The sequence below is a fragment of the Erithacus rubecula genome (genome assembly GCF_903797595.1).
Source record: "Erithacus rubecula genome assembly, chromosome: 10".
NCBI classification, from domain to species: Eukaryota; Metazoa; Chordata; class Aves; order Passeriformes; family Muscicapidae; genus Erithacus; species Erithacus rubecula.
Genome location: NC_136662.1, coordinates 867,631 through 885,907, shown reverse-complemented (window position 1 = coordinate 885,907; position 18,277 = coordinate 867,631). Strand labels below are relative to the sequence as shown.

General features: G+C 49.0%; 1 protein-coding gene across 1 annotated transcript; it reads left to right on the top strand.

The window, feature by feature from the left end:
- The first annotated feature begins 1,460 nt into the window (after positions 1-1,460).
- LRRC40 (leucine rich repeat containing 40) lies at positions 1,461-13,932 on the top strand. Its single transcript, XM_079314429.1, has 15 exons — positions 1,461-1,648; positions 2,495-2,676; positions 2,873-2,946; positions 3,660-3,789; positions 4,740-4,863; positions 5,113-5,255; positions 5,880-6,052; positions 6,895-6,985; positions 9,921-9,966; positions 10,592-10,700; positions 11,160-11,267; positions 12,233-12,343; positions 12,761-12,838; positions 13,002-13,187; positions 13,756-13,932. The coding sequence occupies exons 1-15, from the start codon at positions 1,492-1,494 to the stop codon at positions 13,859-13,861; spliced, it is 1,818 nt and encodes a 605-aa protein (XP_079170555.1). The 5' UTR covers positions 1,461-1,491; the 3' UTR covers positions 13,862-13,932.
- Positions 13,933-18,277: the final 4,345 nt, after the last annotated feature.

Sequence of the window (18,277 nt, the reverse complement as noted above, 5' to 3'; positions counted from 1 at the left end):
CATTTTACTCCTTTTTGATATAGGATAATCTGTCAGTGCTGGAAACTGTCCCTTTTATCCCTTATTAAACTTTAAAAAATTTTCAAGAGTGACCTCTGTTCCCACAATTTCACCGACCAAACTCTCATGAAATACACTGTCCAAGCGATGTTTTAGGGTTCTAGCTTTTTAATTTTTCCTATATTTATGTAGTTCTTTAGTGTAAAACTCTAAACTCCAGGTACAGTTTTAGCTGCTGCTTTCCTATTTTGCTCAGACACAAGAGGATTTCTCACTGCCTCAGGCCCTGAGAAATGCAAATAAAAGTGAGTTGGGGGGCAGCAAACTTGGGGGAATTTACTTCATGACCTGAAGCTGTAATTGGGAGATTAACTCTTAATTTTATTCTCACTTTTATTCCCTCATTTTACTGTTTTTTATTCTCTTAATTTTGTCTGGCCTCTGTTTTCAGGTAGGCATCAAGAGCAGTGCAACGCTGGGGTGGGAATTTCTCATTAATATTAATATTATTTATAAAAAATAAATTGCTGTTAGCATAGTACAAATTACATTATTTCCTGATTCATTTGTAATGTGTTTTCCCATAAATGTTCCTGAATGTAAATAAAAACCTTATTTATTAATCAAGCTAAAATTCTACATCTGATTCATAAAGTAGATGCTCACTGTCCTGCCCTATCAAATATCACATTTCCACTCAGGAAATATCACAGATGCCGTATCTTGTAATTGCCAAAAGCTTATTTAAATTCCAAATGTGAATGAAGAAATAAATTCGGCAGAATTTAGTTGATTTCCAACAGCACTGAATGAGAAAAATGAATGAACTGAAGGAGATAAAAGTGACCAGGGGCCCTGAGGCACAGAGCACACTCAGAAGTCCTTAAAACCTGTTTTTAAGCAGCACTTCTTTTTAATAATCAGTTGAAATACTCAGTTCTTTCTGGGTGTTTCTGACTCCACTGAGAGAGGAGAAAGGAGAAAAAAAAAAAAAGAAGGAGAATTAAAGAATGCTGGTATAAAACTAATGAGGCCAATATCCTTCATGAAGAGCAAGTGCCTGAAGTGAATTTCTGGAATCACATACTTGACAAATGATTCGTGTCAATCATACAAGTTTTGGAGTTTGTATAGACCATAAGGCTTAAAATAAGAAAAGAACACGGATCTAGATAAACCTGATTTTTCAGAATCTGTTGGGCTGTGTGAAAGCAAGCTGTCAGTAGATACAACATATTTAGGAAACATAATCTTCGTAACAGGGGGATTTAAACAGTTCAATCATATATTTCCCTTTCTCTAGATCCATGTTTTTATTTTTTCAATCATCATCACCGAGTTTCTCGGGGCCCAGCGCGGCTCCCTCAGCGCGGCTCCATTTCGGCGGCGAGGGCGGGAAATGGCGGCGGGCGGGCCCCGCCTGTCAGGCGGGCGGGCCGGGGCGCGGCTGCGGGCGGCGCCGCTTCCAGCTCGGCTCCGGCGGTGCCGGGGATGGCGGCGGCTCGGCGGGCTCGGACGGGCGGCGGCGGCGGCGCGGGGCCGCGGTTGGGGCGGGAGGCCGAGCCCGAGGCGGCGGTGCCGCAGGGGTTGCTGCGGCTGGCGCGGCGCAGCGGGCAGCTCAACCTGGCGGGACGCGGCCTCAGCCACGGTGAGCCCAGCCCGGCAGCGGCGGCACCGTCTGCCCGCTGCTGTGCGCGTCTGGCTTGTGTCGTGTTCTTACCTCTGCTACAATGTCTCTAGAACGCGATGGGTCTAGAGTGACTGCGGGAATGTGTGTGTTCTATATGTGTGTGTGTGTATGTACGGATATCTATATGTATGTATGGGTCTAGAGTGACTGCGGGAATGTGTGTATTCTATATGTGTGTGTGTGTGTATGTACGGATATCTATATGTATGTATGGGTCTAGAGTGACTGCGGGAATGTGTGTGTTCTATATGTGTGTGTGTGTGTGTATGTACGGATATCTATATGTATGTATGGGTCTAGAGTGACTGCGGGAATGTGTGTATTCTATATGTGTGTGTGTGTGTATGTACGGATATCTATATGTATGTATGGGTCTAGAGTGACTGCGGGAATGTGTGTATTCTATATGTGTGTGTGTGTATGTACGGATATCTATATGTATGTATGGGTCTAGAGTGACTGCGGGAATGTGTGTATTCTATATGTGTGTGTGTATGTATGGATATCTATATGTATGTATGGGTCTAGAGTGACTGCGGGAATGTGTGTATTCTATATGTGTGTGTGTATGTACGGATATCTATATGTATGTATGGGTCTAGAGTGACTGCGGGAATGTGTGTGTTCTATATGTGTGTGTGTATGTATGGATATCTATATGTATGTATGTGTATATATGTATGTGTATATGTGTGCATCTATGTACACGTGCATGTTTTTATATATGTACACACACATGCATATCCCTGTATGTATATGTATATATCTATCTATCTGTATACCCGGGCTGTGTCTGTGCCGCAGTGCCCGAGCACGTGTGGAGGATCAACCTGGAGGCTCCCGAGGGTGCCCAGCAGAGCCTGTCCTTCGGAGCTGCCGATCGCTGGTGGGAGCAGACAGACCTCAGCAAGCTGATCCTGGCCTCCAACAAGCTGCAGAGCCTCTCCCAGGACGTGCAGCTGCTGCCTGCCCTCACCGTGCTGGATGTCAGTGCCAGACCCCTCCTGCTCCCTCTGGAATGCAGGGCTGCCTTCTCCTGGGGCTCTGTTTAGCAATTTCCCTGGAGTGCCAGGGCACAGAGGGATACTGGGGAGCAATTCCTGGAAAAAAAAATCCCTCCAAGGGGTGTTTTGTACCTCCAAGGTACCAATGAGTAACTGTTCTCAAACCTCTCTTCTCCAGGTGCATGACAATCAACTGACATCACTCCCTTCTGCTTTAGGGCAACTTGAAAATCTCCAGAAACTGGATGTCAGGTAAGGCCATGCAACAGAGCAAACATGAGAAATGCTGCAGTGACTTTCAGGTGTCAGTGAGAGTTTACAGGATATCAACCCTTCTGTCAAAAAATTAATTCCAGATTACTTACTATATATATATTAACTTACTTACTATATATATATTAATATATAGAATATAATTATATATTATACATGTTACCAGTTTTGGATCAAAACTAGTGGCCTTGGGTTTGTTGGAATTGTTTTCACTGATATTCAAAGTCACAATTGCTTGGAAGGTGCAAACAGTGTTGTGCTGAATAATCACACACAAAATATTTATTTGCATTTATTTGCTTCGGTCAGGCAGTTCTGAGGATAAGACATTTCCAGTCATGAATAATGCACTCTGTAAATAACTGTGCAGATCTTGTTTGTGCTGGAAGGTTGAGAATCTTCTGTTTACTGGGGTAATTTTGTATATTTGTGCACAAGGAGAGGTTATGCTACCACTGCTTGTGTGAAGTACATCAACAAAACTGGGATGCATCTGGAATGCTGTAAATTCAGAGTAGGATTAAAAGTCTTCTTCAACAAATAAATAAAACCAATGAATTGTCAGGTTTTCCTTAGAGATGGCAGTGTCCCTACCAGCAGGCTGTGTGACACAAATATTCAGTGTGCAGTTCCATTCCTAAAAACTCCTGAGTGTTTTCCCTTTCCTTTTGTGTTCCAAATTTACACCCCAGCCACAACCAGCTGAGGAGCCTCCCCGAGGAGCTGCTGCAGCTGCCCCAGCTGAGGAGCCTCCAGCTGCAGCACAACCAGCTGAGCCAGCTGCCCCAGGGGCTGGGCCAGCTCCTGAGCCTGGAGGAGCTGGTAAAGCACAACTTCAGCTCTCATTCTTTCTTTGGCAAGGATTCCTCCCTGTTTTCCCACTGCTGGTTAGAAATCTCAGGGAATATTCCAGTGACTGTTCTGTCAGTGCATGGTGGGGTTTGGTTTTAGTTTGGTGTTTGTTGGGAAGGATCAGGATTTGGCAGGGAGGTTTTATAGATGTGTAACAGAAAGGTCTTGGAATGTAGAATTTGAAGAAGGAATAGAAATGATAGCAAGTTTTGATGTAGAAGAGAAGAATTGCTAGTTTTACTGGATAACTGGAAGGCAAAGTGTATGTTAGCATGTGAGTTAGGGATTTTGTAACTTAGAACAAAAAATAAATCCACCTCAAACAAAAAAAAATGTTATTACCAAGCAAAAACCAATTTCACAAGCAAACAAAAATACCATGTTACAAGTAAAAAAAGAAAAATCTCAAAACTTACCACTACAAAGAAACTAAAAAACAACTTTTAACTTAAATTGTAACATACTAACTTTTGATAATTACAAAATGATAACATACAGATAGTAATGTTACTAGTTACAACAAGCTAAAAATAATAGTTAAAAAAATAATTAGCTGTCATGTTTTAAAATGCTCTGAAAAAAAAAAAAAAAATTGTAACCAAAACTAAAATTGGCTTCAGAGGAACCTGCAGTTGTGGGCTGGGCTCTTGTGACCCAGGAGCCATTAATTACTGTATCAATTAGATACAATGAGCAGCATTTTAAAGAGCCAGTCTAAAGCCCTGGCTTTGCTCTGACATATTTTGGGAAAGCTGAAATCCCTGATCTGTCAGTCCTGGGGGAGTTTTTCCTCTCTCACACTTGTGCCTGTTGCAACCATATAATTTTACTGTTCTGCCACTAATTAACTTTGCACTAGCAGCACTCCTGGGATGTTTCAGACTCCTCTCATGTGTGTCTCTCTCTGTTCCAACCTGCAGGATGTGTCCAACAACCAGCTCACAGCCATCCCCAGCAGTTTTGCTCTGCTGGTGAACTTGGTGAGGCTCAATCTGGCCTGTAACCAGCTCAGGGAGCTGCCTGCAGATCTCAGTGCCATGAAAAGTAAATCACTTTCCTCGGGTTATTCACTTCCAAACAGCCTCTGCTGTGCTTGTGTTTAGCAGGGTTTTAAAGCAGATCTTTAAAGAGTTACTGTTTCCTCAGGAAAATCAGAGTTACTACTTCTAGGATCTGTCTGGCAAAGTGTTGTTGTGTTTATTTCAAATTCAACCCCAGGATAATTATGCTGCTGTAGAAATGCAATTTGATCCTCTCTTCTTGCTGTTTATCACTGGGCATTGACTTCCACAGGCTTGAGGCAGCTGGATTGTACCAAAAACTACCTGGAAACAGTTCCTGCTAAATTAGCAAATATGGCATCCCTGGAGCAGCTGTACCTGAGGAAGAACAAACTGAGAGCCCTGCCCGAGTTCCCCTGCTGCAAGTTACTGAAGGTGAGCCTGGGCTGCTGCTCTGCTGGAAATGCCTCTGCTGTCAGCTCTGAAATAATGGCAGTGCTGTAAACACAAGCTCTGTGATCAAAACCAGATGGCAGCTCTGGGTTTAGAACTCTGTTTAATGCATCCCCACGTGCAGCTTCTCTTACTGCCCTCATTGTTCAGCCTTTTGAAAGATGAGTTTCCAGATTTGGAAATAAAAAATGTTTAAGGAGAGGAGTGAAAACTGGATCTAATATTGCCTGCAACAGTTATTTTTTTATCTCTGCCCTCATTGTTCAGCCTTTTGAAAGATGAGTTTCCAGATTTGGAAATAGAAAATGTTTAGGGAGAGGAGTGACTGAAAGCTGGATCTAATATTGCCTGCAACAGTTATTTTTTTATCTCTGGGAACTTTTTCTGGATAAATTTCATTTTGTTCATTGTTCATTCTTTCTTCATAACTATGGAGTAAATACACTGTTTTTCCTTTTAACATAATCAGGTTATATCCAGGCAGATGAAGGGGAATCAAGATGTCCATATTCCCCACATCATCATGCTGGTGACTGCTGATGTCATGATTTAGGAGGTGAGTTTAAAGCAATTTTTCCACACTTGTGCTGCTCTTTGTTCCTGTAGGAATTACATGCTGGGGAGAATCAGATTGAAATGCTGAATGCAGAGAATCTGAAGCAGCTGAGCTCCCTGTGTGTGCTGGAGCTCAGGGACAACAAGATCAAGGCAGTGCCCGAGGAGATCACAGTGCTGCAGAAGCTGGAGAGGCTGGACCTGGCCAACAATGACATCAGTAGGTAATAGTGGCACCTGGGCTGGGTGGGGGCAGCTCCTCCCTCCCCCTGGGGAAGGGCACTTCAAAAATGACTCAGCCAGGGGAGGGAGGAACCCTCTGTGTGCTGTGGGATTGCTGTCATCAAAGTGGGACTTGTGAAATGTTCTGTGTTCTGCCTGTGACTGAAGTGCTGTGAGGAGCAGCTGAGTGAGCTGGGAAGGGGCAGGAGAATCCCTGAGGGGCTGGGAAAGGGCAGGAGAATCCCTGAGGGGCTGGGAAGGGGCTGGAGAATCCCTGAGGAGCTGGGAAGGGGCTGGAGAATCCCTGAGGGGCTGGGAAGGGGCTGGAGAATCCCTGAGGGGCTGGGAAGGGGCTGGAGAATCTCTGAGGGGCTGGGAAGGGGCTGGAGAATCCCTGAGGGGCTGGGAAGGGGCTCAGGGTGGAGAAAAGGAGGCTCAGGGGGAATTTCTGGCTCTGCACAACTCCCTGCCAGGAGGGGACACTGGGGGGATTTGGGGACAGGGACAGGAGAGAGGGAACAGCTCAGGCTGGGCAGGGCAGGCTCAGGGTGACAGCAGCAGGAATTTCCCCATGGAAAGGGAGCTCAGGGACTGGAAGTGCCCAGGGAAGGTTGGATCCCCATCCCTGGGGGTGTCCCAGCAATTCCTGGGGGTTACACTGAGTGCTCTGGGCTGGGGACAAGGTGGGGTTGGGCACAGCAGGACTGGATGCTTTTCCAACTTCAGTTAATTAAAACCCTGCATCTCTTCCTTTGAACCTGAGCTTGAGGATCCTCTCTGACCAGGCATTGCACATTGTTCAGTTGTTTGGAGCTGCTCTGGAATCAGTTGTTTCCCCTCTCAGGCTGCCTTACACCCTGGGAAACCTCCCCCAGCTGAAATTCCTGGCACTGGAGGGAAACCCTTTGAGAACCATTCGCAGAGAGCTGCTGCAAGTAAGCACTGGGGTTTGTGTGTGTGTGAACTTCTGCACTGCAGGGAGCTGGAGCTGCTGCTGAGGGTCCAGAGCAGCCACTGGATGGTCAGAGGGATGGAGGAAAGGCTGGGAGAGCTGGGAATGTTCATCTGGAGAGGAGAAGCTTTGGGGTGAGCTCAGTGTGGCTTTGCAGGGCCTGAAGGAGCTGCAGAAAGAGAGAAACAATTCCCAAGGGATGGAGGGACAGGACACAGGGAATGGAGGGACAGACACAGGGAATGGAGGGACAGACAGACACAGGGAATGGAGGGACAGACAGACACTGGGAATGGAGGGACAGACAGACACAGGGAATGGAGGGACAGACAGACACAGGGAATGGAGGGACAGACAGACACAGGGAATGGAGGGACAGACAGACACAGGGAATGGGGGGACAGGACACAGGGAATGGAGGGACAGACAGACACAGGGAATGGAGGGACAGACACAGGGAATGGAGGGACAGACAGACACAGGGAATGGAGGGACAGGACACAGGGAATGGCTCCCAGTGCCAGAGGACAGGCCTGGATGGGATTTTGGGCAGGAATTGTTCCCTGGGAGGGTGGGCAGGCCCTGGCACAGGTGCCCAGAGCAGCTGTGGTGCCCCTGGATCCCTGGCAGGGAAGGTGTCCCTGCCATGGCAGGGGTGGAATGAGATGGGATTTAAGGTCCTGTCTTAATTCAGGATCTAGGATTAGTTCTCTTGCAGGGAGGCAGCAAAGGGAGGGTGTGGGTTATTCCCAAGAAAAGGAATCCTTAGGGCAGCAGGAGGCTGGAGCCTGGGGCTCTGCTCTTCCTGGATTCCTGAGGATTTGCAGCTGCAGCTCTCACTCCTGGGCTGTGTTTCCCACCTGGAGCAGCACAGGGAACCAGCTCTGTTTGTGCTGCCTGGCTCCATCACCAGCACTGTAAGTTCATGGGGCTGCAATTTGCTCTGCCTGGCTGGGTTTTTTTCCACTTGATTTAGAGGAACAATTGATGGAGGAGCTTTAGGGCTCCCCAGGCACTTTTTGGAGCAGGTGGATATTGAGATAAAGGACTGGAGGGAGTGTAGAGGAGCAGCAGATTCTTTTCTCCTCTCCTCCAGCCCTGCCCAGCTCACCTTCTCTTCCTCAGGCCTCTCATTCCAACCCCATTCCTGGTTCTTGATGAATTTCCAGTTGATTTCTGGTAAATCCTGGTCTGTTTTTATTAACTCCTCTGCTATTACTTGGCTCTGGAGCTTTGCCTTGCTCTCTGCTTTCCTCCTCACATCTGTTACTGAGATTTCAGCTTGACCTTCACCTTTTCCTCACAACTTCCCAGCTTGGCTTCCCTTTCCAGCCCCACTCTCCCTTTCTGTCTCCTTGGGTCAGTTCCATCCTTTCCAACATCCCCATTCCCTTTATCCCTCTCTGTTCATCCAGTCTCTTAGGCTGTGTCAGCTGGAAGGAAAAATACTCATTGATATCCAGGACTTTAGGTCAATCCTTGGTTCTGAAACCTGCAAAATCAGCCCCTCAAACCTGCAAAATCACCCCCCAAACCTGCAAGATCACCCCCCAAACCTGCAAGATCACCCCCCAAACCTGCAAGATCACCCCCCAAACCTGCAAGATCACCCCCCAAACCTGCAAGATCACCCCCCAAACCTGCAAAATTACATCCCAAGCCTTCAAAATCACCTCCCCAAACCTGCAAAATCACCCCCCAAACCTGCAAGATCACCCCCCAAACCTGCAAAATTACATCCCAAACCTGCAAAATCACCTCCCCAAACCTGCAAGATCACCCCCCAAACCTGCAAGATCACCCCCCAAACCTGCAAGATCACCCCCCAAACCTGCAAGATCACCCCCCCAAACCTGCAAGATCACCCCCCAAACCTGCAAGATCACCCCCAAACCTGCAAGATCACCCCCCAAACCTGCAAAATCACCCCCCAAACCTGCAAAATTACATCCCAAGCCTTCAAAATCACCCCCCAAACCTGCAAGATCACCCCCCAAACCTGCAAAATTACATCCCAAGCCTGCAAGATCACCCCCCAAACCTGCAAAATTACATCCCAAACCTGCAAATCACTCCCCAAACCTGCAAGATCACCCCCCAAACCTGCAAGATCACCCCCCAAACCTGCAAGATCACCCCCCAAACCTGCAAGATCACCCCCCAAACCTGCAAGATCACCCCCCAAACCTGCAAGATCACCCCCCAAACCTGCAAGATCACCCCCCCAAACCTGCAAGATCACCCCCCAAACCTGCAAGATCACCCCCCAAACCTGCAAGATCACCCCCCAACCTGCAAGATCACCCCCCAAACCTGCAAGATCACCCCCCAAACCTTCAAAATCCCATCCCAAACCTTCAAAATCACCCCCAATCCTGCCTTTCCCCTAAACCATCAGTGCAGGGGGATTTGCCTTCACTCCTCACAGGTTTATGCAGTGGCAGCTGTGTCTGACCACTGGAAGTTGCTGTGAGAGAACTGAGGGAAACCTTTGGAGCTGTTACAAATCCCTGCAAATGATGCAAACTGCCCTGATTTTCTCAGAGTTTTTGATTTGAAGAAGCAGAGCATTGGTCAGTCAGCTTCAGTGACAAACTGTAAATCTGTTCTCTGCAGCAAATTGTGCTGGAGCTTTTTAAAATGAAAATTAAGCTCATTGGAATTTTGTCACTTGCTCTTGGATGTGGCAAAAATCTTCAGATAAGGAGCTACAAAAGTGGAGCCTGGGGCTGTGGTTCAGGATCAGAAATTTTCAGCAGGAATAAATAAAATGATAAATAAATTCCCAAGCTGCTGTGGGATTTTCAGTGGGATTTTTGGGCAGGAGTGCTGTGTGTTGGCATTGTCCCTCTGCATTGTCCCCCACAAATACTGCTGAGTGACTTGGGGTCTGTCTTTTTTTTTTTTTTTATTTAAAGAAAGGCACCCAGGAACTGCTGAAATATCTGAGAAGCAAAATCCAAGGTATGTTGCTTTCTTCCACTTCATTTTAAGGAGAATGTTTTAAGAAATTAAAGTAAATTAGAATTTAGGGAGGATGGTTGTTTGAATCCAAGACCCCCAGTTATCCTGCAATAATAATTTCTGTTTCTTTTTCTTATCCTAGTAGCTAATACTGAATATTAAACATTCTGAATTGAGGATTATCCTTTACAAAACCAGACTCACCCTGCTCAGCTGGATGGGAATTCCCATTTCAGGCCTGCAGGAGATTTTTCATGTGGATTGTGGGGAGTAATCAGAAGGAACTTCACAGAGGAGGGTTTGTAAATATTAATGCTTCACCTGGAATTGTGCTGGTGTGGATGAAGCTGCTCTAGGTCATCATTTCCAGTCAGAAATCCTGATTTTTTTTTGTAGTTGTGGCAGAGCCTCACAGAGCAGCTCATCTCCACTGCTTCACAAAGCCCAGGTCAACCCTTCTCCCCCTTCACCCCAAAAGAACCCCAAATCCAGGCTGGCAAACAAAGCCCTTTATCAGGAAATGACTGAAATAAGCTGCTGGTTTTGAGGGGAGGCAGAGCAGGGTTGGAGGGGTGGTGGTGCTGCCCCTCAGAGCAGCTCAGCTGTGTCCCCCTGGTGTCCCCAGATGATGTCCCTGGCCCTGGTGAGGATCCTCCTGTGACAGCCATGACTCTTCCCAGCCAGTCCAAGGTCAACATCCACGCCATCACCACACTGAAATTATTGGAGTACAGGTATTTGGGGGTGTTACCCATTCACAACACTTCTGTTTTATCCTTTTTTATGCTGGTGGGTTTTTTCCTCACCTTCATCATCCAGCTCTCCACAAACCCTCTGCACATGGGCATTTCCCCCTTTCATTCCTGGGCAGTTTTAGATTGTAAGGTTTGGATTTTTTTTTAATTATCAAATATTCTGCAGTAACTCATTGAAGTGCTGAACCCCAGCAGGTGCTTTTAGTACTTTTAAAACTCTTTATGATTTTTACAGAGTCCCAGAACATCTTGTAGTAGAGGAGTGTTGCTCAGAAGCTGGAAGGGTTGGGAAAGGAAAAAAAAAAAAAATCCAGTTTGGGACACGGGGCAGTGCTGGGAGCTTTTTGCTGCTGCTGTCCTCTTCGAGGTGGCAATGCCCTGCTAATGAGTGGCTAACTGGTGTCACTCCTGTCCCTAACTGGTGTCATCCTGCCCCAGTGACAAGCAGGCTGCAGAGATCCCCGGGGCCGTGTTTGACGCCGTGGGCTCCAACCCCGTGGCCACCGTGAACTTCAGCAGGAACCAGCTCAGGGAGATCCCCCCAAGGTACTGCTGGGACCCCCACGGGGTTTGCTCTCCCCTCCTGCCTTGGTTTGCAGCATCCCTGAGCTGTTTGTGCACACTGATCCCACTGGCAGCAGGCACTGCTTTCCCTGGCACTGCTGGCAGCAGAGAATCCCCCCGTGGCAGGAGGAGGTTTGCTGGGAGCCCCCATCATGCACACTGGTGTTTGACAGCTGGATTTATTCCCAGATGTGCTGAACAGACCCTGTGGCACAGACAGCTCAGAGAGGGGCAATCCCAGAGGGGCCAAAAGGCTTCAGAGACTCAGATTTGGGAGCTGCTGCTCGTGCATCCTGTGCCTTGTCACTGTGGAGCTGCTGGATTCCCTGGGGGCTGTGGGGGGTGTGCAGCTGCTCAGGATTGCCAGCAGTGCAGGCAGGAGGGTTTTCTCATTTCATTGCCTTTTGTTTTAGAGATTCTGTTTGAGGGGTTCAACAGGGAACTTTTGGAGCTGTTAAAACCTTTACTGCAAAGCATGTCAGTACAATAAATAACCTTCCACAAGCAGCAGCAGATACTCCCAGGGTTTGTAACAGCACAACAGGGGAACAGAAACAAAAGATGGGAAAAGTAGGGTTATTTGTCAGGTTTTTTGGCTGCAGAAGAGGGTGGGTAAAGTCTGTGTTTAAACATCTCCAGGGCAGGAGGTGGTAGTGATGTCAATGATGGTCTCTGAGATAGCTCCTGGCTGCATTTACTGAGGAGACTTTGGTGGCAATATTTGTGAGAGAAAATGCAACCTGATGATTGTAGATCACTGATTTGAGCTTTGCCTTCCCCCCTCTGTGAGGCTGGAGGAGCAGCAGCTCTCACAAGTGACATCCCATGATCTCCCCAAAACCCCTTCAGATAAAAACCACAACATGCCTTTGATTTGTGGAATAAACCAGGTTTTTTAGTAACTTACAAAGCAACCATGATGAGAGCATCTTCCTTTTGTGCTGCAGGCTTGTGGAGCTGAAGGACTCAGTTTGTGATGTCAGCCTGGGCTTCAACAAAATCTCCTCCATTTCCTCAGAGCTCTGCCTGCTCCAAAAATTGACCCATTTGGATCTCAGGTTGGTGATGGTTTTTTTTTTTTTTACACTTCCTTGCCTGGGAATTTCTTTCCCAGCCTCCCTAAAGCAGCCATCTGTTCCAGTGGGATGGCAGCACTGAAATCATCTCTCACTCCCAAAATTCCTCTGTGCCAGAGCTGGAACAGGACATGGCCTAAATTTGGGCTTTGTCTAAAGAAGACACCAAAAGAAATGGACCAGTTCTGAGCCTTGTGGAGGAGAGATCCTGCCTCAGTCAGAGCAGGATTCTGGGATGTTGCTATTTCAAAACACTCCCACCACCCCCCAGGAAAAAAACACACCAAAAAATCCTGGGAATTAGCACAGGGAATGGGCTGATTTTGTTGCACTGCCAGAAAGAGAAGCAGGAGATGGTTCCAAGTTTAGTTCTTGCTGTTTGTCTTTATTTGATAACAGAAACAATGTTCTGACAGCCTTGCCTGAGGAAATGGAGGCTCTGAAAAGACTGCACACAATAAATCTGGCTTTTAATAGGTGAGCAACTCCTCAGATTGTTTTTAATGCAATAATAGAAAGAGCTGGACTGAATTTGACACAATTTTCCTGTGATGTGAGAATGAGGAGCCACTTCAGCTCCCAGGAATGCTCCTTTTTTGAATGCCCTGTTTCTGACTGTCCCTCCTTTCCCTTCCTGAAGGTTTAAGGTGTTTCCCAGTGTCCTGTATCACCTCCCAGCCCTGGAGACAATCCTGCTCAGCAACAACCAGGTGGGATCCATTGACCCCCTGCAGCTGAAGGGCTTGGACAAGCTGGGAACTCTGGATCTGCAGAACAATGATCTCCTCCAGGTGCCCCCAGAGCTGGGCAACTGTGAGAACCTCAGGTGTGTGGTTAGGTGGGTTAGAAACACATTTTCTGAGTTCCTCAGGCAATGTTTGCCAGAGGGAAAAGCACCCATTGGGCAGGGTGTGGGGTTTGCCTAAAAGGGTCTCTCTGTGGAACAGGACAATTTTTTTCCATAATCTCTTCCCTAATTTCTGAACATTGCAGGGAGTTGTGGGAGTTGTTAGATCATTCAGAGCTGGTGTTGGGGGTCTGGGGGTTGTGTGAAGCTCATGCTGGAGCCCTGGGGGTGACATTCCCTGTGCTCCCAGTCACACTGCTGCTGGAGCAGGGAAGGTTGGGCCAGCCTGAGCCACTCTGGAATTGATTCTATATCCCAGAAGTTCTCTTCTTGCCCCTGCTGGAGGGTGTGTGCTACACCCCACTGACTTCTCAGCATCTCAGTTTAATCTCAATTAAAATCCATCTGCTGAGAACGAGGCAAGCAGAAACCCAAACTCCTTGAGCAGGACAGAAGAGGAATTACCCAGGGCTTTGGAAGCCCTCAGAGATGTGTGTGCAGGGCAGGAGTGTGTGGGTGCCACATTTGATCCCATCCCTGTTTGCAGGAGTTTGCTGCTGGAGGGGAACCCGTTCCGTACGCCCCGCGCCGCCGTGCTGGCCAAGGGCACGGCTGCAGTGCTGGAGTACCTGAGGAGCAGGATCCCCTGCTGAGCCTGGCCACCTTCCTGGGCACCCTTCCTGAGCCTGGGCACCCTTCCTGAGCCTGGGCACCCTTCCTGAGCCTGGGCACCCTTCCTGAGCACTGGGCAACCTTCCTGAGCACTGGGCACCCTTCCTGAGCACGGGCATCCCTCCTGAGCCTGGGCATCCCTCCTGAGCCTGGGCATCCCTCCTGAGCCTGGCCAAGGGCACGGCTGCAGTGCTGGAGTACCTGAGGAGCAGGATCCCCTGCTGAGCCTGGGCACCTTCCTGGGCATCCCTCTGAGCCCTGGGCATCCCTCTGAGCCCTGGGCATCCCTCCTGAGCCTGGGCATCCCTCCTGAGCCTGGGCACCCTTCCTGAGCCTGGGCATCCCTCCTGAGCCTGGGCATCCCTCTGAGCCTGGCCTAGGGCACAGCTGCACTGCTGCAATCCCTGCAGAGCCACATTCCAGCCCCACAGGAGCAGCCAGGTCCCCTCTGTCCCCCCAGTACCCCTGGGCTCCCCTGCCTCCATCCTTCTGCTGCTGGCTGGGGGTCTGCCCAGCCTCCAGCCTTGGTTGCAGAGTTCAGAGCCCAGCTGTGGAACATTCCCTGCCCTCTGCATGTTCCAGCAGGATTTCTGCCCCCTTACTCTGTTTGCACTGTTTTTATCACAGGACAGCAAGGGAAGCTGCCTTCAGCACAGCCAGGGGGTCCCATCCTGTCACCATCAGACTGGGGCCAGAGGCAGAGGGAACAATTCTGTGGTTTTTGTTTCCCTGTTTGATCTTGTTTCACCAGAGCTGCCCCTGCTGTGGGGGTGGTGATGTTTGAGGTGCTGAGAGGTGCCCCAGGTGTGTGCAGGGCTCAGCTGAGTGGCACTGGGGCTGCTGCTGCACCCAGACAATAAATGTTCCCTTTGGATGTCTGCTTTGGCTCCTTCAAGCTGAAATTGAGCTTTGCACATGGGAACTTTGAGAACTTTGTCTTGTTCAAAACTCTTCCAAGTGTCCTGCAGTGGATCTGGGTGGGGCTGCACCACCTTCCAGTCCCTGAGCTCCCTTTCCATGGGGAAATTCCTGCTGAGCCTGCCCTGCCCAGCCTGAGCTGTTCCCTCTCCTCCTGTCCCTGTTCCCTGTCCCCAAATCCCCCCAGTGTCCCCTCCTGGCAGGGAGTTGTGCAGAGCCAGAAATTCCCCCTGAGCCTCCTTTTCTCCAGCCTGAGCCCCTTCCCAGCCCCTCAGGGATTCTCCAGCCCCTTCCCAGCCCCTCAGGGATTCTCCAGCCCCTTCCCATCTCCTCAGGGATTCTCCAGCCCCTTCCCATCTCCTCAGGGTCTCTCATGGGTACAGCCCTGGAGGTTCTGTAGCACAGCAGGATTTAATTCCACATTAAAATCCCCACCTTTTCAACGTGTCCAGATGAAATAAAACACTCTGAGCTCTCCCTCAGCTCAGGGGACCAGAAGCTCTGGGCAGGAGGATGGGGGGCACTGACCTGTCAGGGAAAGGGGTTTGGGGCAGTGGGGGTGGGAAGGGAGGGTCTGTCCCTTGGGAAATGGGTGACAGTGCCTGAGTGCAGGGACAGCAGGGGACACCTGGAGCTCCAGGGCCACTCCTGCAGCTCCTTGCATGGTGGACCCCCCTGCCCCCTTTTGTTTCCATAGTTTGTCCTTCTTGCATTTGTCCTCTCATCCATTTCTTCCATGCATTTGTCCTCCATGCATTTTCTTTCCACACATTTTGTCCTTCCACCCATCCCTACATTTGTCCTTGCACACATTTGCCCCCAAAGCCACCAAACTGAGTTTCCTTCCCCATTTCCATCCCTCCCACTCCACATTTGATGTCTCCCAGTGGCTGCAGCTGAACCAGGGGAGCCCCAGCTGGGAATTACCAAATTTCCCAGCCCCTTCCCCACCCTCTGAAACCTCCTCTCTGCCAGGGGAAAAAAAAAAAAAAAAAAACCAAACCACCCAAAGCCTTACAATAAGGTGACATTTTTATTATTTATACAATAAAGAGACTTTTTAATGTTATTCAAAACACTTTTTTTTTTTGGAAATACTGAAAAAGGTGGGTGCAGCAAAGCCGAAAATGGCTCTGCTGCACTGCACAGCATGGGCTCAGCCCTGGGCTCCCCCTGCACTGGAGCATCTGCAAAATGCAGCAAGCCCAAAATGCAAGGGCCAGGGACAACCTGCATGTGCCAAGGGACAGGAGCTGATTGCACTCAATCAATAGATTTAAAATAGAATTTTTGAAGTAACCTTTTTGCACAGAAAATGAAGCAGCTTTCAAGTTCAGTAAGTTCTTTATACTGCAAAAAACATGAAGTACATTCACAATCTATGTTAATAAAGTAGTAAATATTTCCTCATTCAGCTTTATTTACATGGATACTGGAGTTCAACTGAAAAGTACAGTCATCTGGAATATAGCAATCTTTGAACACATACAAAAATGACCATTTCTGTATATAATTTAAGCTCAAAATCACAATTATCTCAAAATATTAATTACAATACAGCCATCTCCATCATAATTAAACATGTCTTTTATAAAATGGTAAAATCTTTACTAAAGGAAGCTGTTGGTTCTGAACTGGATACAGTACTCACAGGTAGAAAACTGAAGTGATGAGTGAGTGCCCTGCCCAGGGAGGGGACACAGAGAAGTCCCAGTGCCACTGGAGTGCCCAAACCCCGTGGTGCCAGCCAGGCACTCCCACTCCACCAGCTGGAGAGCATTGGCAAAAAGCTTTTTTTGGGGTTTCTTTTTTTTTTTGGTCAGCAATTCCATGATTTGCAAATGGTGCTTTTTGGGATTGGGTGGTGCTGCCTGGTCCTGGTGCCACCTGTGGGGCCAGGCCAGCTCCCCATGCACCCACAGATCCCTGTCCTGTCCAAACTGCTGCCCAAAAAGTTGTGTGGGCATGGCCTGGGGCAGGGAGCTCCAGCTGCACAAACATCCCCAGTTCCTTTGGGAATTCCAGCTGTGACATCCCAGAATCACAGCAGGGACCTCTGGGCATCCTCCAGTCCAGCCTGGAGCAGGGAACGTGTCCCTGGGATGGCTCAGGGGGGGAAACAGCTCTGGGCACCTGCCCTGGGCTCTGGGAATGGAATCCTGGCTGAGTTTGTGTCCAATTCCTGCCAGAAAGGGGCTGACCCCACAGCCCTGCCACCCTGTGCCACCCTGTGCCACCCCTCTGCCACCCCTGTGCCAACCTGTGCCACCCCTGTGCCACCCCTGTGCCAACCTGTGCCACCCCTGTGCCACCTGGGACTGTCCCCACAGCCCTGCCACCCCGTGCCACCCTGTGCCACCCTGTGCCACCTCTGTGCCACCCCTGTGCCAACCTGTGCCACCTGGGACTGTCCCCACAGCCCTGCCACCCTGTGCCACCCCTGTGCCACCCTGTGCCACCTGGGACTGTCCCCACAGCCCTGCCACCCTGTGCCACCCTGTGCCACCCCTGTGCCACCCTGTGCCACCTGGGGCTGTCCCCACAGCCCTGCCACCCTGTGCCACCTGGGGCTGTCCCCAGCCTGGCCAGGGGTCACAGAGCCCCTGTCCCATCCCTCACCCAGGGGAGTTCCTGGGAACAAACACCCTGATCCCCCCCAGGAGCCTCCCCTGAGCCATGGCTGGGCTCATTCCCTGGGTTTGCATTCCCTGTCCTGAGCTCTGTGCACCTGTCTGTCTGTACAGGGACACTGCTAATCCTGATTCCTGCACAGGGACATTCCTGATTCCTGCACAGGGACATTGCTGATCCTGATTTCTGTATTGGGACATTCCTGATTCCTGCACAGGGACATTGCTGATCCTGATTTCTGTATTGGGACATTCCTGATTTCTGCACAGGGACATTCCTGATTTCTGTATGGGAGCATTTCTGATCCTGATTTCTGCACAGGGACATTCCTGATTTCTGCACAGGGACATTGCTGATCCTGATTTCTGCACAGGGACATTCCTGATTTCTGCACAGGGACATTCCTGATTTCTGTATGGGAGCATTTCTGATCCTGATTTCTGCACAGGGACATTCCTGATTTCTGTCCAGGAGCATTTCTGATTCTGATTTCTGTACAGGGACCTTTCTGATTGCTGATTTCTCTCCAGGGACATTTCTAATTCCTGATTTCTGTATGGGAGCATTTCTGATTCTGATTTTGTGGAGGGACATTTCTGTTTCTGATTTCTGCACAGGAACATTTCTGATTTCTGTATAGGGACATTTCTGTTTCTGATTTCTGCACAGGAACATTTCTGATTTCTGCACAGGAGCATTTCTGTTTCTGATTTCTGTACAGGAACATTTCTGATTTCTGCACAGGAGCATTTCTGTTTCTGATTTCTGCACAGGAACATTTCTGATTTCTGTATAGGGACATTTCTGATTGCTGATTTCTGCACAGGAACATTTCTGATAGCTGATTT

Bases quoted from the DNA above. Each gene is read 5' to 3' on its own strand.
- LRRC40 (XM_079314429.1), top strand. From the start codon at position 1,492: ATGGCGGCGGCTCGGCGGGCTCGGACGGGCGGCGGCGGCGGCGCGGGG. The intron at 11,268-12,232 runs GTACTGCTGGGA...TTTGTGCTGCAG, and splicing joins CTCAGGGAGATCCCCCCAAG to GCTTGTGGAGCTGAAGGACT. The intron at 12,839-13,001 runs GTGAGCAACTCC...CCCTTCCTGAAG, and splicing joins ATAAATCTGGCTTTTAATAG to GTTTAAGGTGTTTCCCAGTG.